Source organism: Notothenia coriiceps, unplaced genomic scaffold, assembly GCF_000735185.1.
Source record: "Notothenia coriiceps isolate Sejong01 unplaced genomic scaffold, NC01 NC01_scaffold00020478, whole genome shotgun sequence".
NCBI lineage: Eukaryota > Metazoa > Chordata > Actinopteri > Perciformes > Nototheniidae > Notothenia > Notothenia coriiceps.
This window is the reverse complement of record NW_011353179.1, coordinates 93,869-117,365: the sequence shown is the minus strand read 5'-3', so window position 1 is coordinate 117,365 and position 23,497 is coordinate 93,869. Positions and strand designations below refer to the sequence as shown.

Genomic DNA, 23,497 nt, shown 5'->3' with positions numbered 1-23,497 from the left:
CTGGATTATACTGAGGTGATTTGGCCGAGAAAATGTGATTTTTTAAAGTTGTTAAGTAGACTTACTGTTACCGACCGTCTAATTCTTTTACCTTATATTCGTTGTGGATCTCGTGAATTGAGTTCGCATTTTCTTTTTCCTTTTTTTTAATAAACAACTACATTTTCTGACTTTTTTCAGATAAAACTATCTTTAAAACATGTCAGAGAACATATCAATGCATCCCACCGCTGGAATCTTATTCTAGAAAATGTTTAATACTAATAATATTAGTGCAGCTTAGTCTTTATCTGCTACTGTACAGAAATACTGGGTTAATAGAGAAGGAATAAACGTTGGTGTAAAACAAATGTAAAATTTGAATGCCAACACTTGACTTTAATATATTTAGTATTTTAACATAATTACATTTGAAGAAATCAACACACTTTCAGTCATGACGGAGGGAAATCAGACATCCAAGATGTAGTCAGTGTACATGTCAAAGTTACAGCTCAACACACTTCCACATACTCCTTCTCAATTCCCTGTTTCAATCTGCAGAGCGAGCAGAAACGAAAAGTCAGAACATCAAGAGGGTCTGCATTCCCATCATTCTTCACACACAACTTCATCATTATCTGTAGCCATCAACACCAACAGAAACCCAGTGAGGTTAATGAGTTATTGGAGAAAGAGGAAATCCTTGCACACAAGCGTGAAGCAGTGATTGATGATACTGTTTTACTGTGTCACATATGTACACAGGCGACCTTAGGAATAACCAGCATTGCAAGGCCGCAGCTATCTCATGACATTCATTCACTTAATGACGGCAAACAGTGTTGCAGCCTGTGATGGATTGTACTATGGTATATCATGCATGATGTTACAAAGCACACACCGAGTTCCCACCAACCGCTAACCTAGAACTGTACTTATGTCATTATTTTTATAATAAACGTTTGCAAGAAATTGATCTGTCTTTAAAAGGGTATTATATGAAACATTTCTGCAATAAACTGACAAATAAAAAGCCCTAAACCGGTATGAGCAAATCATTTAATGATTATACTCAGTAAGAGTATAAGCATTCATTTCTTTCAAACAGCATAACATGACTTAAGATACGCTGTATGGGTAGTCAACTCATCCAGTGTTAAGTTAGAATTTAGCGTAAAATGAGTGATCATTTCTTGCAGCTTTTTCCTCAGAACAACATGGTAGGGCTCTGGAATTAATCGTATTTTAATCTCAATTACGATTACGAAAACAACGTAATCGAAATAAAACAATTATTTTATTTCTTTATTTTTTTATTGGTTTTTCCGTTGAATTATCAGAGTAATCAACTGTTAAAAACATACTGTTCAAATTATTATATATATATTATTTCAATAAATGGATGTTTTCAAAGTAAATGGATAATTGTTTTTAATAATGGTGATATCAATTATTGACCAAAATAATTGTGATTATGATTTTTGCCATAATCGCACAGCCCTACAACATGGTTGAGTTTAGTTTAAGTTAAATTCTTCAAATCAATTGAAGTAACTTTTGGTAAGCAGCGTATACGTTTATGGCTTTTATTGTGAAAGGTAAGAATTTAAAGATTGAGGCTGTTATGCTCCGCTGCTGCTGTTCACAACAATGTGACATCTTGGTGTATACTATGGAGCATCCGTAGGCTGCAAAACGCATTATGAACTTACTATATAAAACATATGATGCATTATCTTAACAGTGAACATGGTTTCAGCGTGAGTCGTGGCACGTATTTTCTTCTGCAATGGTGGACAAAAACTCCCATGAGCACACTTTACGACTTCATTAAAGTCCGTCTTTTGTTCTCATTTGATTGAGAATCCCCTAGCAGCAGAGATTGCATTGGCTGGGTTGTTGTTGTCCAGCTGAGAGGATATGTTACTGAACACATACCTTACAGAAATGGCATTACAGTGACTATTACCGATACATAATTAAGTCCTATATCCCCCTATTGTTTCCATGAGATGGTCTTCCCATTATGTTTTCCCTAACTTTTCCCCAAGGAGTCGACAGTGGTGATCAGCTACAGAAAGGGAGGAGTCGTACAGCGCCTCCCCACAACCGTCGGCCTCACCCTCGTCACCCCACCCTTGGAGGAAAGTACAAAGCGTCCCTTGTGAGAGAGCACAGAGACCTGAGTGATACTGCTTTATATCAAGGTATTCTCCCACTGTCACAGAAGAGCACACACTCACACACGCGTACAGACGTTTCGGCCTGCTGACCTTCAGCGAGCTCCGAGGTCCTTGGCATGACGCACAAACAACAAACTATATAGAAAGACCCATAAGCTCCAGAATACATTTAAATATGCAGATACTACTTGGTGACAGAACACAGTAGAGCAATATAAACACTGCAGTCGCTGAGTTGTCAGTTCACACGGTAAAACACCCGTCATAAACATTGTGACATTTTAAATGCCCCCAGAGATACAGCGACGTAACAATGTGTCCAGTTCAGTCAGTCCACAGTCATAATTCATCCCTATATCCATCATTTAAATGTGATGTTTTTAATTACTTAGGAACTATTTCAACCTCAATGTTCTTATGTTTCCAAATGTTGACGAAAATATGTTTTAGGCATGCCCCCCTTATCTCATCATAGTTAAACTTCTCAGTCCTCAAATGCCAAATGTTTTGTCTGACAGAGCAACACATCTTTACATCTGACGCAGGCAGTTAACACGTCTCCACTGCCCCCATCTTAATCTGAGGAAAACATGACTGCTTTCATGGCTGTTAACATTTGGCTTCCATTGCACATCGACGTATGAATGAAAGCTTAACGGCAATGTGTGTTTATGTAGATTGTTTTGCAAATGCGGGTCAGTCTAGTGCTGTGACCAGATCACACATCATTCTGATATTAGCCACATTTTTTAAATAATGTTAACTGCCAGATAAAAAAATTCATAAAGCAATTCATCCATAAACAGCGCTAAGGCGATCACAAAGCTTCAACTGTGACATTGTGCCTTTAGACCTCATCACTCCAAAATGAAGTTATCTGGATTCAAACATTGCTAAGCTACACATCCCTGTGTGCAGGTGGGCCAACCAAAGGGTCAACGACTTCATGTGAAACATATAACTTGATCAGAGGGAGGCTGTGGCGCAGTGGACTAGTGCGTTGGTGTTCGGATCAGGGGAGCACAGGTTCAAACCCCACTGCAGTCAGCATGTCGTTGTGTCCCTGGGCAAGACACTTCACCCCAAATAGTTCCTGAGGGGATTGCCCACAGTATTGAGTATGTAAGTCGCTTTGGATAAAAGCGTCTAACAAGTAACATGTAATGTAATGTAATGTAATCAGAGAAAACTGAACCTCATTTATCAGAAGAACTCTCCGACAACATGCCAGCATACTGTCTGAGAGATACAGGGCAGAAAGTGAACTATAACTGTCAAAAGACTCGATCCTGTTGACTGTACATTCAAAACCAGCCATTGTCAGATGAGGTCAAACAGTCTTACCTGTTTCCAGAGGAACTGGTCTTCCTGATTGATCTGCCAGGTGGTGACCACATGAATGATGGACAGCACTGCTCCACTGACCACCGCCGCTCTCATCCTCACAGGCAGCAGAGTGTAGATGATGTAGATGAAGAACACGGACCACCAGATGCCCTCCGAGGCGCTCCTGGGGGCCACCATGAGCACCCCGAACACCTGTACGGACAGTAAGACTCCGATCACCAGGTAACTGACCATCCACATGTAATCCTGGTGGAAGCCGTTGCGGTTGCACACCACCATTAAAGCCATGAAGAGCGCCATGGCCACCGATAGTGCTGAGGAGTAGGCCACGTGAGGGGCGGCGTGGACACAGTGGAAGGTCAGCATAATGCCGCACACGATCACAAGCACCCCCATGAGCATTGTCAAGGAGCTCTGGTTCAGCCTGAAGAAGTACCGCTGGTAGAGGCGCTCCAGTTTGCGGGACTGGAATTTCTTCGACTGGAACACCTGCACCACCCTGAGCCAGCAGTCCGCGGCCGTCACCACCCCTGCTGCGCCGTCGTCGCCCATGTCCCCGCTGCCTCCGTTACATCCCCCTTTCCTCCCCTTCAAATCGCCGTCGTCAAAGCCCAAGTCGACCGATTTCAGCCCCACCCCTTCCCCGGAAGCCACTACCCTTTTGCCGTAGTGGTCCTCCTGCCATCCGCAACGGACGCCGAAGTTGCCCCCGCCTCCCACGGCCCCCGCCATCCCTCCGCGGTGGTGCTGATGGAGGGGGGCTCCAGAGGGGGGCTCCATAGCATCTGGATCCCGCAGACAGCTCATGTAACGTGGGTTGCAGAGAGATGAGCCTCCCTTCCGTTTTGACTTCTTGCCATTGCGCTCCCCCCACGCAGTCTTGCGGTCGTCCACTCTGGCGACTAGGAAACCACTGAACCAGGACATTCTGTGTGAGAGGGGCAACAAGTACGAGGTCAAAGACAGATCTCAGTGGCGAAGACAGAACAAATGTTGTTGCAATACATAATTGTCTAGACCGGTTCCTGGTTAACTACAGATTACTTATTGCTTGTATTTATCGGAAATTCCTTGATTACAAAGACTTTAGATTTTCAGTAAAAACAGTCAAATGCATTCAAAATTGTAGTTTGATCAAAACAGAGTTGAATAATGTTGATTGGTTATGTGAAAGTGAAGGGGTCTGTGTGAATCTGACAAATAGGAGAATTAGGTTAGTACAGGCTATTTATCATGTACTTGTATGATTTGCCATGAGTTGGGTACACTGGAGTGTAATGGACTACTTCAAATGTTCGGATTATTGAAATGTCAAGAGCTTGTTGTGTCCGTTTCAGTTGTGTCCTGTTTATTCTGTATGGTGATGATTATGATTCAAGTTGTAATGGTTGCATTGTCTGTTTTGTGAAACACAGGAAGAATAGCTTCTGCAATCCTCTAGCTAACTGGGACCTTTTATCAAATAAATGAATACCATTACAATCACAAGAAAACTCCAAGACACTCTCTTTTTGAATGGAGACTGCCTTTGAGTCTTTTATGTGATTTTGCATACACATGTACCCTTCACCAAAGAGCCCCTCAAACAAACTCATATTCAGTCCAGGAAGCACTCCTACCCAAACTGATTACCATGTGGGAGGACCATTTCCTCCTCTATCCATGTGTTGGAGTAGTTCATTTACCTGTTGGGGTTCTGGTACATGTCCCAGCCCTCTCCCTTGCAGCCGGTTCACTCATTTATCCCCGTGGACAATATTTAGAAGTAGTGACGAGGGGTTTGTAGAGGCCGCGCTGCAGGGCCGCAGGGTGGGTCTGACTGGATGAGGTCAACCAGGCGCTTTAAGAAGCTCCAGATGTTTGTGCCAGGGCCGGTGATCAGAGACCGAGGTTAATGAGAAGTCCAGACTCTGCTGCCAGTCCTATCTCCTGCTGGGACTACAGGAAAAATCAAAACACATACAGAAGATTGTATAAAAGCCAATGCATAAAACAATATGTCATGGTGTTGTGGCTCAACATAAGCCGTGAGTAGATCAGCAGATGATTAAAATCGAACCCTAACCCTGTGGAGGCTAATACTAGTTTGTAGGCAATACAGTTAATTGATTAATCAAGAAAATAATTTGCAAATTAATCAATAATGAAAATAATCTTTAGTTGTAGCATTTAAGGTCACTTTTAACCAGATGTGACAGGATATAAAAGACATGAGTGTTAGCTAAATTCACATGAATCCCATTTCCTGCATAACCGGACGCACTTGAGATATCGTCTCGTAAAAAATAGACAGATTCATGGGAGAAAGACAACCTACTGCCGACACTACGGGGAGGAAAGGACCCAAAATAGCTAAAATATTGTTGTTTTTTAAGTCGAACCAGAACTTGCTTGATTTGACCCCAGTACAAAAACAAACCCTCTGGTATACACGCAAAACACACATTACTTAGAGTCAGTTGGGCTGAAGATGAAGAGTGACTATTTCAAGCTCTGTTTACAATAACAATCAATTATAAAAGGCAAGTAATAAATACAGATAAATGCCACCGAACAACAGGACACTGTCAAGACAAATATCCAGACAGTATCAGGAAACACAGCATGACAGGATCTGTGCGCCCTGTAGCGTTAAAACAAAAGTTGTTTAGAAATTATTAGAACATAAAGTTACTTCCTTTTTAGTTTAAATGCATCACATACGAGATACGTGTAATTGTATCCATGCTGTTGCTGAATGAAATGTAAATATTAAGACACTGGTCATCACTGTCATTTGGATATGACACAGATAGTGTGTAGATGGTTTATATATACAATGTTCATCTTCAGTTTTTGTAAAAAAGCGTGTTATCAATGTATGTAGTTGGATATACTTGCTGGTTATCTCTTGCCTAGAGTTGTAACTTTAAATGTATGACATTCATTTTGTAAGAGTAGAGTATGGACTAAGCTGATACTGCCTTGAACAAGCCGACTGGGCATTGACCAGATGAGACTAATCTTAATTTAATAGTTATTTGGTGTTACTATCATTAGTTACATATATTCAGTCATAGTAGGCAACAGACTTTGTTTTTAGAGCCACACCAACGCCTGGTTTCATGTTACCTCACAAGAGAATGATACCACAGCGAGTTATACAGAGTGCAAAGTTGGGGAAATGAGAGCAGTAGGCGCATTCACACCGCAGTACTTTTCCCATAAAGGTTCATGAGAACTTAGTTCATCAGAACTCTTTAGTTCTGATGAACTAAGTACAGATCGCGTTCACACCGGAATAAATCCCTGGGGGTGGATTAGGCAAATGAAGCCGCTGACGTCACTTCTTCTTCTTCTGCTTTGGGTTTACTGGCAGGCCGCAAACAACTTCACGGCGTATACTGCCGCCCAAAATCCCCGGCCGGAAGTCCCCGGTTGTTGGGGACTGGCTTCAGTAGAAGCTGCTGGGAGCCTTCCGAGTAAATCGCCAGCCGTCCACCGCTCCCATGTTTTATTTTTTGTTGCCATAAATTAGTCTCTCTGCGTTTCTGCGCTGGACTAATGCTAATGCTAATAATGCTAATAAAATGGTGGCTTCACAACACTTTTTTTTTAGTTTTACGGGGCGCGGTTTGCAATCCCCAGCCAACAGAAATAAGCTCTTTTCTCACAAGAGAGCCGCATGAGAGTCCCTGCTCGAGAGCATGACGGAAAAGGGGGTAAAAAGGTTCTCATGAACTAATTTTTGTTCCAGCTCGGAACTATATCGGAACTAAAGTGGGAAAAGTACTCCAGTGTGAACGCGGCTAATGGTATCAGGTTGGGAAACTGTAATGACATGAACCGCGTTCACACCGGAGTACTTTTCCCACTTTAGTTCCGATATAGTTCCGAAATGTCGCGTTCACACCAAAAAGAGCCGGAACTAAAATTAGTTCATGAGAACCTTTTTACCCACTTTTCAGGGACTCTCATTCGGCTATCTTGTGAGAAAAGAGCTATATTTCTGATTGGCTGGGCGGATTGCAAACCACGACCCGTAAAACTCAAAAAAAGTGTTGTGAAGCCACCATTTTATTAGTATTAGCCCAGCGCAGAAACGCAGAGAGACTAACTTATGGCAACACAAAATAAAACATGGGAGCGGTGGAGATGAGGAGGGTCGGCGTTCTGGCGTTTAGCCAGTCCCCAACAACCGGGGACTTCCGGCCGGGGATTTTGGGCGGCAGTATACACCGTGAAGTTGTTTGCGGCCTGCCAGTAAACCCAAAGCAGAAGAAGAAGAAGTGACGTCAGCGGCTTCATTTGCCTAATCCACCCCCAGGGATTTATTCCGATGTGAACGCGATCTGTACTTAGTTCATCAGAACTAAAGAGTTCTGATGAACTAAATTCTCATGAACCTTTGTGGGGAAAGTACTGCGGTGTGAATGCACCTGGGCAGATTATGAGATAATGTGCCCCCGGGGACAGAGAGGCACAAGGCCCCGCCGCTGCTTCTACATAGGAGCAATAAAAACCCAATCTGTATAGTTGTTTAGCCTTTTGTTGTTGTTGTTGTTGTTGTGTGCCACTTGGTAGCAGGGGCAAAATGGCCATCTGTGAGTTCTGGAGAATCACAGAACAGCCAGTAGTCAAGGGCAGCTGATGGCCGGCGTGCATATGGTGTGTGTCTTTGTAGTATTTTGCAGCTGTACTCTATGTTTATCCTTCTTGTGTTTCTTTCTCGTGACTTTCTTTTTGGTGGTACTTGTCTGTAAAAGTGTTATACTGTGGGTGAAGTCCAAGGGGGCCCATGATATTTTGGGCCCTTGGGCCTATGAGCAGAAGGACCGTTCAGTAATACCTACAATTATTACAGTAAGCTAAACTGCTCTGAGGTATTGTTTCTCTGTGAAAAAATCGTCCTGACAGAACATATGGCTGAAAGTGGGCTTTTCTTTGAAATTGAATTGTAGCTTAATGCTGACCTGGTTACATGTATACAGTATGTAATGAACCTCTAGTATATGTATCTCCAATGTTACTATAACTTGCCTACAGCACTTTATAATAGACAATATAAAAGTACAGTATTGCTCTCTTTTTCGCCCTGGTTTAATTAAACGTCCACATATGCCTCAGCAACTGCTACCAGCTGATCTTACCAGGCCTGCTGACACTCTGAGCTCCACACTGTGCAGAGAGACACTCAAACGCAACACAGCCGCCGCCTCCCAGACCGGCATTTTCACCGGAGAGGCATGCTGTGTTGTTGAAGCAAAAATAGCATTTCCTCGCTATAGCTTGCCTTCTCTGGCACGTATCCGTCCACGCTGCTTCCCTCCTCTCTGGCAGCGGATCGACAAGATTCAAGACTCTCTCTCACACACACACACACACACACACCACCTCCCCTCTTCTCTCCTCTCCTCCCACCTCCACCCCTCCACGGCTGCGTCCCTCACTCCCCTGCACAAGGTCGACCAGCCTGTGCCCATTTGCAAACGTCGCGGTGTTGCCAGCCGCTTGGTGTGTGCGTGTGTTTGTGTGTGTGTATGCACGGTGTGTGTGTGTGTATGCACGGTGTGTGTGTGTTTGCACGGTGCCTGGCTGTTCTCTTCAGTTTCCCCCCACAAACGCTAGGAGAGTATAGGGGAGGGGAAGCGGAGAAGGGAAGGCGGGGGTGACTGACTATTCCTAGGGGACATTTTTAACCAGACAGCCGCTACACTGGCGTTACAGTCACAAACCGCGAGCATAAAGTCATTCATTGTGGGCTTGTTTCAGAAAGACAGTCTGCATGCATCTCTCTCTCTCTCTCTCTCTCTCTCTCTCTCTCTCTCTCTCTGTATGGCTCAGTTGTCACCCAGATGACACAGATGCTCTCTAATAGATTCACCAATTTGTGGAAATCAAAAGGTTTGCAACGCGTTAATTTGACTAGTTTAATACATTTGGATCATGTGCGGATTATAGGCTATGTTTGCGATCCGGTGTAGAAATGCCATGCACAGGCAGGCCGTGTGTGAGAGGGCCCGCATTCAAACAGCGTAGGCTTCGTGTTACATAACACCGTGGCCTATGTGACAACCATAGCGGGGATCATAAAACCATTCAGTTCTGTCCGGTAGTCCACGTTAAGACACATTCACGCCTCTGCAGCGATTTGTGTTTGTGGAAAATGTCCTTCAGCGAAACGCAATATCTCCCTAGATAAGTGTATTGACAAACGTTATAGCGTTGGGTAAATAAACTGATATAAACACGTTATTGATGCCGCACATTCCTCAGCATCAGTCTGTTGATGGAAGAATATAGCGGTGAATAATACTCTAAAAGCCCCTCATTTACAAACCATGTGTGTTCGTATTGGTAGGTTATACATGGAGGTGTTTAAGTTTAAAGTTGTGTTGTGAAAAATATTCTGCAGCTGAATCATTATGATCAGATCAGATGCGAGCCTCTGCATGCAGCCTATTATTAACGCCCCTCAGGACTGTCAGCTGTAATAAGAAACATAATGATGCAGCTCATCCCTTTTCCCTCCACACACAGATATTGTTATTGGCCGCCAGTGCAAAAACATGTACTGACCGTGTATCCTCTGCCACTAGCAGCACCAGCACCAGTGTGAAGCCGAGGGCCTTGCAGCAACTGTTGCCAGCTATGTCATTCACTCCGGCCGACATGGTGTTTTGACATAGAAGTGGCAGCGGTGCAACAGCGTTTGAGACGTGTGTGGGACAGGACAACATATATAATATATGTCTGCCTGCAGTGTGCAGCAGTTACAGAGAGAAAGACGGACTCACCGTGATCATCTTCTGTTTCTGTTCCCCGACAGGACCGCAGCAGACAATCCGTCTCGGTGTGGATGGGAGCAGACAGCCGGGTGGAGGACCATTTGTAGCGGATAGCTTTCCAAGGATGGTCCGGTGAAATTGGTCACCCTGTGTGGATCTCCTCCTGTCGTCTTCTCGCTCCACTCCCTTTCCTCTCCTCCCCCTGACCCTCTCGGCTCCAAGCACCACTGTCAAGACGGGGGGAATACAAACATCACACTTCCGGTTATGGTTTTTCAAATTAAAGCACTTACAGTGGTGGCGGAAGTAGCCTACCATAAATTGGTAGCAGGACACTTTAGGACCTTTATAGGCTGTGTAGAGTATTCGCATTAGCATATTAGCATTTAGCATATCATTAACATAAATGTTATATAATAAAAACAAGTAAGGGCAAAAAAAGTGAGTGCATTTCAAAAATAATGATGAATTAAAAAAAGATCGTGGTATTTTTTACACCATTCAGCCTCATCAATTATCCATACATTTTGCAAATATATATAAAGAAGCATAAACTTTCAAATAAGAAAAATAAAATGAAGATACATTTATAAAATAAAATTGCTGAATGAATATAGGCTGTCCAATTAGCTCAAAGTATTATTTCAAATCTATTTGTAGTGGATATCAATACTTAAAACATGTGACATTAAGGTAAAACTGAATATTTTGTAATAATCATATGAAAAAAGGATAACATGACAGGCATGACTCCTCTCTCTTTAGGATGATGGCAGATCATATACGATAATACAATACGATAATACTTTATTGGTCAGATCAAGTCTGAAATTTGATTTGCATCACAGCAGCTCCATGTGTAACATCAACATTAACATAACATAACTGTTCTGAATAAAAGAAAATAACGTTTGAAAAAAGGAAAAAACCACAACGTAATAAAACATTAACTTTACAGAAAAAGCTAGGTAAGTGAAATTACTTTTAAAACATCCTGTTTAGTAAAACGAGCACACTTTTTTACAAAGTAGGCTACCTCCTAAATCCAAAAACCGTGAAGACATGGTTTCAAGGATGACACATTTCCTCAGGAAAAATTATAAGTCCATATATAAGTTAAGTCCATTGAACCTTCTGTTTTTTGTCTTCATACTATACAAAATACATAATTGGTTTCCAGCTAAATTGAATGATTGGTGACCTAGTCAAATTCCTACGTGTGAACCTACCTGGTAAACCCGTTTCTGATTCTGATAGTCAAAATAATCCTCATCCTTTTAAGAAATATTAATGTATTAACTAATTCTTGTGAACGCAGGACTTCCTCTCAGTATGTTATTAACCCTCTGGATAAACCCATTTAGTGTGCAATGCATGTTGTTCTGGTCATCGAAAATCAGCACTAATTTGTAAGCTTTTATTTTTAATTGAAATCGCAGTCAGTCCCGTTGTGGTGCTGTTTAACTCCGGCTGGTTTGACGCTGCTCTCCTCAGCCCAGGCTGCTCTCACTCCTCAGTCCCTTTCAGTGACTCGGCACTCCCTCTAGAGGAGAAGCCGTGTCTGCAGCGAGTCGACCAACAGCTGAGAGCTCCAACATGACAGCCAGAAGTCACAAATACATGTATATAATAATAATAATAATAATAATAATAATAATAATAATAATACATATGATATATTATTACTATTATTATTATATTATATTAGTAAAATACATATAACTCAGTTAATACATACCTATAAATAAAATATATTATTATTTGTTTTATTTATGTAGCACTTTCTTGTTTAGCTGGAAGTGCTTTCCTGATTCAAATATTTACAACATTAAAAAATGTAAATGATACAAATCTGAAACCCACATAAGCCCTGCCCCCTGTACAACGTACAACTTTTGGTAAAAGAAATAAACAAAAAATAATAATAATGTGGAATTTAAGAGAATACCTGGTTATAGATAAACAGATAAGGATATAAAATCATAAAAAAGCTATATTTACTAAAAGGTGACAGTCCCTCTCAAGCACTTAATGTTTTAAACTAACACAAATAAACTCGAAAGCAAAACTTGCAAAAATAGATATTATTGTAATCAGTTAACTTAACTATTGGGTTGAGGAACATCACAAATGTGTGAAGTTGAGAGGGACACGGCATGGTGAGACAGCCTCCACTGACGGCTCTGGGCTGGACCAATGACGGGTCTGAAAAACAGGTGCAACAGGTGGGGCAATTCTAGAAGATGGCACAAAGGTAACCTTTAGTCTAAATCACTCCCCACATCTTCAATTTGTTAAGCAATTCAGAAAAAGAAGAAATCAGCTAACATGTTGCAAGACTGAATCAACAAAACAGAGAGGCAATTCGGTCTGATTACATGAGAGAACCTTTCTGCCACTAAAGGGATAGTTCAGATGTTTTGATGTGGGTTGTAAGAGGTTCTCCTATATAACAGAGAGAAGTACCAGCATGGCAGTAATGCTGAGACTCTAGTTAGTTCACTACATGTATAAACTCACAATCTGCTGGTTTCACATGCGGTAGCTAGATGACCTTAACTATGTTCTATACCAGTTGTATAGGCCGTGCCTTGTAGAGTAATACTGCCTGAGTCTAAATAACATAGGTGTAGTTAAATGCTTTGTCCAACTGGACAGGCAAGATCAGGCAAACTACTCATAAATCTGCCAGCAGAAGGAACATCAGCAACAGGTATGCTTGAAAGAGAAAGACAAATGTTGTACATGCTTTGGCAGCAAAGTGTCAAAAACAACCTGGCAAATGGATATGAAGGTAAACTCAGTGACGATAAGTGGTGGACGAAATATTCAGATTCTTTACTTAGGAATGTAGCCTACTTTAAGCATTGGGAGTAAAAGTAATGATTTCAGAAAAAACTAAAATAATATTTAAATATTTAAGATTTAAGCTGGAACTTAAATACTTTTGAAGTGGAGACTGTGTTCAGCCTAGCTAACAGATACGGAAAGCCAGCATTGTCAAAACTACAACAAAAAGCAACAACAATTCTAGTTGATGTTTATTTTATAGGTTTCGAAATTAAAACCAGATATGTAGTTTAAAGAGCCGTTACTTAGCTTACACGGTATCATTTGGGGTCGTGTTTCCTAGCTAACAGACAAATAAATAACACAGTTTTTTCCACTTGATATACAGCCTAATTTACAGTCTGCTGTTATAATGGGCTCAAGAGTAATCAGTACAGTTTGGTCGCTAAAGGCAACAAGTTAATGGTCATATTATAGCCTTAAAGGTTGTTATACTAACGTGTTAGCTCAATTGTTACTCACGTCCATGTAGCTTCATTTCCACGCTGTTTCTGGTGAATGTTGTTATGGCCAAAATTGCCATCATATTATTTAAGCTATTTTGTTGCTGTCCTTCTGTAATCAAAAATAAGACTCAATGCAGGATAAACAAGTTTCTAAAAATCTCTTACAGGTGTGTTTGTATGTTGACTGACAGTGAAGCAGTGTGCAGCTTGATTGACAGCTCCCTCACTCTGCTGTCACTTTAGTTGCACCTGCTAGATGTTGAAGAAGTACTCAGATTATTTATTGAAATTATTAATTTGCTCATCACTTCGCTGGTTAAATTGGGGGTCTATTTTAATTGCTTTATACACGACTGGGTAGCTTAACCTATAATAATATATTACAATGTCGATTAAGATTTTGTATTAATAACCTACATCTGAGGAACCAGAAAAATAAATATGTAAAATAAAGTAGTGGAGTATCACTACTACACTACAAGTACAACAATTGCCTACAAAATGTAGTGGAGTAAAGGTATGAAGCAGCATTATGTAAAAATGTTTAGGTAAAGTACAAATACCTAAACATTTGTACTTGAGTAAATGTAATTAGTGCCATTACACCACTGCCTGTTAAAGACTAAACATCATCACCATTAGTTCAAAGCTCCTTCCATTTCTCTACATTTCTCCTAAATAGCCAAGTTGATGTACACAATAATACAGCATTTGTAAGAATCAAGTAATATAATATAAAAGTATACATATTCTCTGAAATAGGCATACTTCTCAGTGTCGTAAAGTAACTAAGTAGATTTACTCAAGTACTGTACTTGTGTAAAATGTTATGTAATATATATTATTCTGAATGCACCAATTTGCATAATAAACATACTTTTACCTTTGGTACTTTAAGAATATTTTGATGCTAATACTCCTGTACTTTTACTTGGGTCACATTTTGAATGCAGGACTTTTACTTATAACAGTAGTACTGCTACTGTTACTTAAGTACAAGATCTGTATACTTCCTCCATCTCTAATAATTCTGCATTTGCTTTAGTATTGTTACTCAATTAAAATCTTGGGTGCAGGCAGGACTTGCACACTGTATTTCTACATTGTGCTAATACAAAAAAATACTACTATTACTTTAAGTAACAGATCCAAATACTACTTTCTCCACTGAAGTAGCATCATGAAAATACTCAAGTAAAGTAGCCTATATCAAAATTGTAGTTATACAGTAGCCTACTTGAGTAACCCTGAATATTACACGCTTACTTTGATACAAGTAAATTAGTTACCAGGATATTTAATCTACTGGTTACAACAACAAAAATTAAATATTAGATTTTTTTAATCTGTGTATCTGCTATCAAAAACACCTCCCCTATATTATGAATTCAGAGATCCATTCTCTGAAGATTTCACATTCTACTGTTGTTTATTGACTCTTCCATATTACACACAAACGAGATAGACCATAGTGATAATATTGACTAACACACCTCTAAAAACAAAACAAAAATTATAATTGTACACCTGTATGCTCTTTTTTATTGTTATTTGTGCCCTGAAAGCCATCCTTGACACCCCCGGCAGAGCCTCACACTTAGTACGGACCTGAACGGTTGCTCGCCTCGATGACGCTCCAGTAACGGTTTATTTTAGCTCCGGCATTTTTGCTGCTCGCTTAACATTTTTACCCCCGATGTAGCCTATAATAACACCCATTTTTGTTAGCTTTTTCTATCAGCTTTACTCGGATATTAATCGCCTTTTTTCCTGCCCAATTTTCCGCTCCTACATGCCGCTTCCCCCGCTCTCTTTACTGCATTTTCTATGTATTTTGTGCCCCTTGTTTCCTCCAGTAACGTTAACCCATGTCTGTGTGCATCCCGCCCCCCTGCGCTCTCAATAGATGGTGCAAGTCAAAATGTCCAAATCGCCCGTAGACCCTCTGTCTGCTGTGGAAACAGGCTCTCAATCGCACTATTTTCAGGTAAATAACCACACTTTTTATAATCCTGTATTGAAGCATCTAACGAGTTAAGTGAGAAAAAAAATGGTTAGCTCTAATGTGTTGCTGCTTGTTGTTGAAATTGAGGCGTCGCGATTAGGCAGCGAGCTACTTTTTTATATATTTATTTTAAAATGTCACCTCCTCCGCCTTTACTAAATCTGCAGATTGATGCTTGATCTGTGAAAATCCAGTGGGTGCGATCATTAAGACGGCTCACATATGGTACACACTCAAAGGATACGATCTCCCTAAATGTTCCCGCTTGAGTCTGATCTTAATGGATTTTTATTTTGCATTCTCTTAGAATACAGAAAGAAAACAAATACATATCAGTAATATTTGCTTGAATGTATTAGCTAAAGGACCAGGCAGACCATGTATGTTTCTGACTCACCTGTAGCCTGAATCTACAGGGCCTGCTGTCAGCATGCTCACTGCAACATCCACGCTTTCTTATTATGTGTTACAAGAGGCCTGGGGAAAATATGAGACAGAACAGTATGTGCAGCTGGATAATTCAGCCCTGAAAAATATGTGATATTGACAAAGCTACAGCCTATTATAGACACTGCTGTGGTACAAAGCAGTTCTTTTGCACCAGTTTTCTCTTAATTTAGACCTTTATGTAACACGAAAAAGCTTCACGAATCAGCATAGTGCAAGCTGAAAGGTTTGATGCTATCTGTCTATGCATCTGTATCCCTTCACCTGTGTGTGTCTCTCTTTCATCACAGCTGCCCAGGAAGTTGCCTAAACGCAAGAGCCGCTTCAAACGCTCAGATGGCAGCACGTCTTCTGACACAACATCCAGCTTCATCAAACGACAGGTAAAAAAAAAAAAAACTCCCCGAGCCATTTGTTTGCTTCCTTTTTCCTTGTTCATGCATGCATTTTAGACAACATCATTCCCGGGTACATCACTGTCACAGGCCGATTATCACACTGATGGTCAGTGGGAGGGAAGAGTGGCAGCTTCTATGGAAAATGTAGGCCATGTTGTTTTTTCCACTGAACAGGTGTCTTTGCATTGTTTTATTGGTATTGCTGTCACGCCAGTATTTCCAAGGTTTAAGCTATCAAAGGGGAATCGAGTTCCTTTTTTTGGACTCTCGATAGATACAAAAAGAGATCCGTAGCTCTGCATTTACCTTCCTTGAACCAAATACATAAATGTTTCTGTTCTGCATCTTCATCCAGAGCAACCTCCTCAGCTTCAGTTGTTGTTTTGCCCAGTAGAGAGCAGCAAAATACTTGAAAGCATCTCACTCCGGCTGTGAGTTACATCAAAATCCCATCACAGCCAAGTCTTTTTAATTAATGTTTTGAGGTCAAGCACATGTGGCACACTCACGCAGAGATTTGGTGTTATTTAATACAAAACTCTAACTGATTTCTGAGATTTCTTGATGTTACTACAGGGCTGCTGTAAATCATAGCATCTCATGTATATCAGTTGATTTGATCAGGACAGTTTTAATTAACCTCCAAGTGATGCTTTATGAATATGTATTTTATGTGGGTGTCAGAGCTGTACAGTAGTTCAGATTTTCCTGTACAATTCAGGCTGTGAGGAGTCAAGAGGTTGGCATGTGCATTCAGAGATCATCCCAAAAATGCAGCTATATGCCAGAGCAGTGGTGAACAAAGAAATCAAATATTTCACTTAACTATAGTAATACTACATAATGGATTCACAGGTAAAAATCCTGCATTCAAAATGTAATTAATGTTAAAGTAAAACAAAGTTGCAGATTGAGTACTTTCAATAGTATGAAAACATACTATTGAAAGTACTCAATCTGCAGTTCATCATTTAATTGTTGCCACTGATAAAGGAGTTTTTTTTTTCTTTATCTACACAGTATTTTCTGCCTGTGCATTTCCCCAAGGGATCCAAAAAGATTATCTTAACCTAATATAATACATGTTAAATTATTTGTTGATTATATTTTGTATTACCAATATTACATTACATTACATGTCATTTGTTAGACGCTTTTATCCAAGGAGACTTACATACATTCAGTACTGTGGACAATTCCCACAGGAACAATTTGGGGTGAAGTGTCTTGCACAACGACATGCTGACTGCAGTGGGACTCGAACTTGCTACCCCCTGATTCAAAGTCAAGCACTATCCACTTATATTAGCCACAGCCGCACAATATGAATCTTTACATAACTAAAGTTAATCAAAACAGGTAGTGAAGTGATGGTGGCAAAGTCGATAGGGACTTGGCATGGCAACTGGAAGGTTACCAGTTCAAGTCCCGGCAAGACCAAGTGCTACCAAGGTGTCCCTGAGCAAGGCACTGCTCCCTGGGCGCCGTTCAAAATGGCAGCTGCTCCTAACACTAGGATGGGTCAAATGCAGAGAAACAATTTCCCCAAGGAGATTAATAAAGTATATCAAAAAAAAAAAAAAGTAAATAGTGCAATATTTGTCTCAAATGTGTACATAAGTACAGTACTTGAGCTTATATAATAATAGGAAGTTAGGAAGGATTCAAATATCCTTCCTCAAAAGGAGACTGATGTACCAATGATAGAAACTTCAAGACTTTCAAGACTAATTCTGTAGGCTTTAGCCCAGTCTTAAGTATCAGTTTAGTCCTGATTAACTAATCTAGAGCTGAAATAATTAAAGTACATTGAAATATAATGTCATAAATGGCATTGTTAACAAAAACATTGACCGTATACATGAGTATTTGAGTTCAGGACTGTTGCTTTTACAAAATAATGAATTAAACAATGTCAACTTGTTAGTGAAGAATTGCGATGGATGTCTTTCAATGTTCTCTAACTTTTTTTTAAACTAAACCCTTTATCGTCATTGCATTACATTAACCAAATTATTTCCAGCATATTTATCAATAACGATAATGACTTGGTCCTTATTATCATCTGTTGTTCTCTTATTGGATATGTCAACTCATATACAAAATAAAGTAAAGCATCTCTAGTAAATACAAGCAAAGGGGAAATAACATGCTGCCAGTTCCAACTTAAATTCTTTGTTATTTTAATCGATTAAGCTTCTTTTTTTTAAGCCATGGTTATTCCTGTTCGATACGTAGTCAATGAAGTGCTACGTAGTGAATATAAAGCAGCCATCACAACTTTCCAAAGTGATTTGGATTTATGTGACCGACCCAAAATAATATATCATTTTCTATCAAAGAAGCAGCAAATGTTGGAGCTAGAAGAAGCACATATTTGGCTTTCTTACTTGAAAAAAGTCCCAAAGAGTACGACAGGTAGTGTAAACATGAAAATGCAGCACCCCGTGTGAAACATCGAGACAAAAAAACTGCAAGGAAAATTGCAGTTTGAGAGTATAAAAATTGTAGCCATTTTAAGGATACTTAATTCATTTTGATGATAATAAATTACCAGAACAATGGATTTATTATCCATCATATGTCAATGAATATCCTTTATTTGACTGTTCCTTGCAGCTATAACTAAAAAGTAGCTGAAAAGGAAGTAGTTTGAAGACTTCATTAAATTAAAAGTTCCACCCTGAAATTCACCCGTCTTTCTCACCAGAACGATTCGTGGCAAACGTAATGAAAAAAAATTCACGCACAGCACCATTAGCATGAGGGAATGTGCAGCAGTCTAAGTGGGAGACGTTAGTGAGAAAGAGGAAAGAAAAAGGGCTGAGCAGACATCTTCTGCAGGCGGGGGCATTAGTTATCCTGATCGGGGGGGGGGCTTAATGACAATCTCCAGATTCCCTGAGAATATTGCACAGCTTAAAATATTCATGATGCTCATTTGGAAGGCCTCAGGCGATGTGATGTGTGGGTTCATTGTTCACACGAGCACCTTTTTAGTTTCTTTTCAATCATTATACCTTCTCTCTCTGCACGCACAACAGGCACCCCCCACCCCTCCCCCAACCGACACCACCAAACCCAAAGGTGATTTGATAAAGTGTTTCATGCAGAGCGAGTAGATTTCCTAAACAAGGCAGATAGTTTCTTGTCTGTGATAGGGGTGGGGTGTCTATGGAGGAGCAGTGGAGTATGACTCATTTCTGCAGCAGGATACAATAAGCAGTATGCTGCCATAAGTGTGGATATATATGTGTTACATATGTAGGACATGAGGGGTTTGAGACGGGAGGAGAGATTTTGAGCTGCAGCCTCTCCGTTCCCCCTCTTCCTCTGCGTGTTGAAGTGGACTTTAATAACCAAGAATGTGGATGTCAATTTGGAGACGTGGTTCGATCAAGTGACGCAAAAAGCTGCGTTGGTTCTTCACGTTGTTGTGCGCGTGTGTGTGTGTGTTTTTGGATGGGACGAGGTGGGGTAAGAATAGAAAAGAAGGTGTAGCCGGCTCCAGTGCAGGTCGTCCCTGGTTAGAGGACGGGACACAGGACAGTCTGCATTTTACAGCATGTAGTGTGTAGAGAGAGAGGGAGGGACCGGCAGCAGCAGCACATTAACTGAGTAAGTACAAATGACTCGTCTCGACACACTCTTCTTCTCCTCATCTCCTTCTTCATCTCTTTGTAGCCTTTACATTGTTGCTGCTCCTCTCTTTCTGTGTTCCTTTGTCTTCCTTCTTCGCCGTCCCCTTCTTCAGCAATGCTTTGTTTCTCTCATTTTCTTCCCCTGCTCTACTTTTTGATTGCCATCATCCCCGTGTTTGCGCTCTTCACAGTTCCTTGTGATTGATCAATTTGACATACAGTATGCCTGATGTTGACTTTGATATTGATGTAAACACTAAGTGATTTATTGCGTTGTGTGTCAGAGGGCTCTGTGCATGTGTAACTTGCTGACATTGAAGTACGACCGCACAGTTAATCGAACACTTTCTGAAATTGGATATTTGGCTACTGGATTTCCAAATCACTGGAGCTTGCAGTTTTTTGTTTCAGCCTCCTTAATATTATATTCTGCTGTTGTGCAGATTCTCTTTCCTGCCCAAAAAGCCTGAGGAAATTTGATTTTAGTAATAGCATGCACTTCCTGCCTATTGTTTTTGTATTTAAATAACATACTGCGTTGGGCTTTTTAATACATTTATTTAAAATCATATATTTTCAACATTTCATCTTTAAGGCTTGCATTTGTTTTTTTTGTGTTTTTCCTTCTGGGGATGCTAGCGTTGTGGATCTAGGGATGACAAAATAGATCTGTGTGTCAGTCCATCCCTTGGTTCAGGCCGAAATATCAACAACTATTTAATGGATTGCCATTCAAGTTTGTCTAGACATCATGACTCCTAGAGGTTGAATTATAGTATTTTTGGTGGTATTGTAACTGTTTATTCAGTGCCATAATCAGTAGGTCAACATTTCTATAATTATCTAACCAAATGTGCCAAAAACCACACATTCCCATCTTCAACTATGAAGATTAACATGAACATCAGAATGTTAGCATTGCCAGCGGGAGTAAGTCAGCATAAATTCTTTTAGAGAGTGACTTTTGGAAGAAGTTTATCTTGAAGTCGGAGTATTGAAACTAAAAAACTAAAACATAAATTTCCATGAAACGCATATAGCCTTTCTGAGGTTTTCCAGTGACATCCAACCAAAGTCAGCAACCAAAACCTGTCAGTATCAGCTGGTTTTGGTCAGTAAGCCTTCCTTTGAGCACTATGTGACTATAACAATTGGAGGTACTTGCATACATAACAGTATTAGTTTAAATCATTAACAAGTAGGGATTAAACATTATTGATATAAACTTATAAGCAACTTCAAATAACTTAAAAAAAAACGTGTTCACTATGGATTAAATTACTATGTGTTATGAAAAGGAAGTCACTCTATGATGAACCTACAGAGAATTATCAACTGACTCTACAGCGTTTTAGCTCAATGTTTGGTCTCCTCCGCCTCATTCTACTGTAAGGGTTCACTCAGATCTCAACATGGAAAAAAACACTACAGCATGCAGTATCTAATAAAACAACATCCAAAAAGCCCTGATAAACCAACTGAACACTTCCTACTCCAAACAGCAGACAGACAAAGTTAGCAACTACTTTACTTGGCGAACATAGTGCAGCACTAGGCAACTTTAAAACCATATACTTAGTTCAGGAGTTGGTGGAGACCAAATATACTTGACATACGTTAGGGCTGCTCGATATTGAAAAAAACTGACATTGCGATATTCTTTTCCCCTGCGATATATATTGCGTTTTTTTTAACTATATTTAACCGGATGAAGGATTTTAGTCACGGACGTCTAGATCTTAACTGGTTGACTCATCATACCTTAAGTCATGATCTAACATGTCATGATAATGCATGTTGCTTATCCTCAAATAAGGGGGTTCATCTGTGAATGAAGAAGAGTGGTGTCTAGAAGGGATCCAAGAGATTAAACGTATTACATTAAACTATAGGAAGCTTCATTATCACATTTAGGGAATTAACATACGTGACCAAATAGGTAATTTAACTTTTTATTCCACAATTAAAACCTTTTTTTGTGCAAATAGCAGCAAAGTAGTGGACATCTTTGAAACAACATTATAAAAATAAAATTAAGAACAGCTATACACCAGCTCCTTTATGCCGTTTTGAACCTTTCACATATGGTGTAACACCGGCAAAGGCATCTGAAATAGTTGTTTGCTGTGCATGCAGACTCAGAGCCCGCATGTCACTCCACTCAAGTACCGCTGACATGAGAGCAAGTTTTCCTTTTGTAGCAAGCAGCAAAATAATTGTAACATGACATGTTTGAGTTAATTTATCTACTTAATATCGAATTATTTTTTTTTAAATTGCACGTCCCTGCGATGTGAATATCGCGGTTATCGCCATGACACGGTATACCGTTCAGCCCTAACATACATTACTATGGATAGTTAGTTAACCTACTACACATTTGGAGCAGAGCAAATGTTAAAGTCATTCCTTCATACTATGCAAATCGAAATTGAAAGCAAAGTGTTAATCTAATGAACAATGTATCAGTAGGATAATGTTTCAAATGAATGTAGAAGTCCCCTGCTGCTCTGTCCCTAGCTTGTAGGATGACTTGGCCCTCTCGGGGACTCGACTATCTGGATGACACACTTCCTTGTCGGCCCCTCCCTGTGGAGCTGAGGCCATCAGTGTTGCAGTGTGAAGAATAATCACAGAAGCAGAATAGCAAGGAACAGAGTTAAATTTAGCCTCCAGACGGGGACATTAGCAGTAAAAAAAAAAAACAGAAGAAACAAGACATCCTCTAGACCAGACGACCAAAGATGCACTCACATCATTACGCTCTGCATTGCAGCTCAGTTTCACCTGCAAAAACACACCGTTTCTGTTCACTCACATTGGCTGGTTTGTTTGAGGGTTTGACAGGTAGCCTGTGTGCAGCAGAGGTCCACAGCCTCATGTCCAAACATTAATAATGAACAGCAATCACAGCCCAGGCAGCTCTGTGTGCTCCAACATCATTAAACAGCTCTCTGACATAACGCCTTTCCCTTGCGCCCACCACCATATTTATTCCACTTTAATGTCTGTGTGTGTTTGAGCGAGTGAAGACAGGCACACTGTTACAGTGAGAAAGATTCAGATTCATGTCTGTAACAGGCTCTAGCGCCGTCCTCCTAATCAGCCAGGTATGAAACTCTCTGTGACCGCCTCTATCTGTGTGTCTCTGTCTTCTCGTGGTCTTTTTTCTGCCTCCCCCCCCCCTGCTGTTTCCCCTCTTTTCTTCTATATGTGATGAGGATAGATATCTAGGTCTCACTCCGCTCCTTCCTAGCATTTTATTATGTTCTAATCTCATCTTCCCCTCGAGATAGCCTCGCTTTATCTTGTCGTATAAATTGTTTATAAACTCTCTCGTTTCTCCAACCATCCTTCAGTCACTCTCCGTCCTCGTAAACATTCTTCTCTTTTCAGTATGTCTTGTCAACGATATTCAACCCCCCCCCCCC

General features: G+C 40.4%; 2 protein-coding genes across 3 annotated transcripts in view; one reads left to right on the top strand and one right to left on the bottom strand.

Annotated features, from left to right (window-relative positions):
* The window catches only part of adcy6a (adenylate cyclase 6a), a 37,421-nt gene extending 26,906 nt beyond the window's left edge, over positions 1-10,515 (bottom strand). Inside the window, exons 1-3 of the mRNA XM_010779642.1 lie at positions 10,289-10,515; positions 5,198-5,450; positions 3,510-4,440 (exon numbers count right to left, since the gene is read on the bottom strand). Of these exons, the coding sequence (XP_010777944.1) occupies positions 3,510-4,440; positions 5,198-5,217 (951 nt within the window). The 5' untranslated portion in view covers positions 5,218-5,450; positions 10,289-10,515. The remainder of the gene's footprint in view (positions 1-3,509; positions 4,441-5,197; positions 5,451-10,288) is intronic.
* A 4,690-nt stretch (positions 10,516-15,205) lies between these two features.
* The window catches only part of cacnb3a (calcium channel, voltage-dependent, beta 3a), an 18,806-nt gene continuing 10,514 nt past the window's right edge, over positions 15,206-23,497 (top strand). The window contains exons 1-2 of one of the 2 annotated variants that reach the window (XM_010779638.1): positions 15,206-15,562; positions 16,318-16,410. In XM_010779638.1, coding sequence (XP_010777940.1) covers positions 15,482-15,562; positions 16,318-16,410 — 174 coding nt within the window. In that variant the 5' untranslated portion in view covers positions 15,206-15,481. The remainder of the gene's footprint in view (positions 15,563-16,317; positions 16,411-23,497) is intronic. The other variant, XM_010779637.1, reaches the window with a different exon arrangement.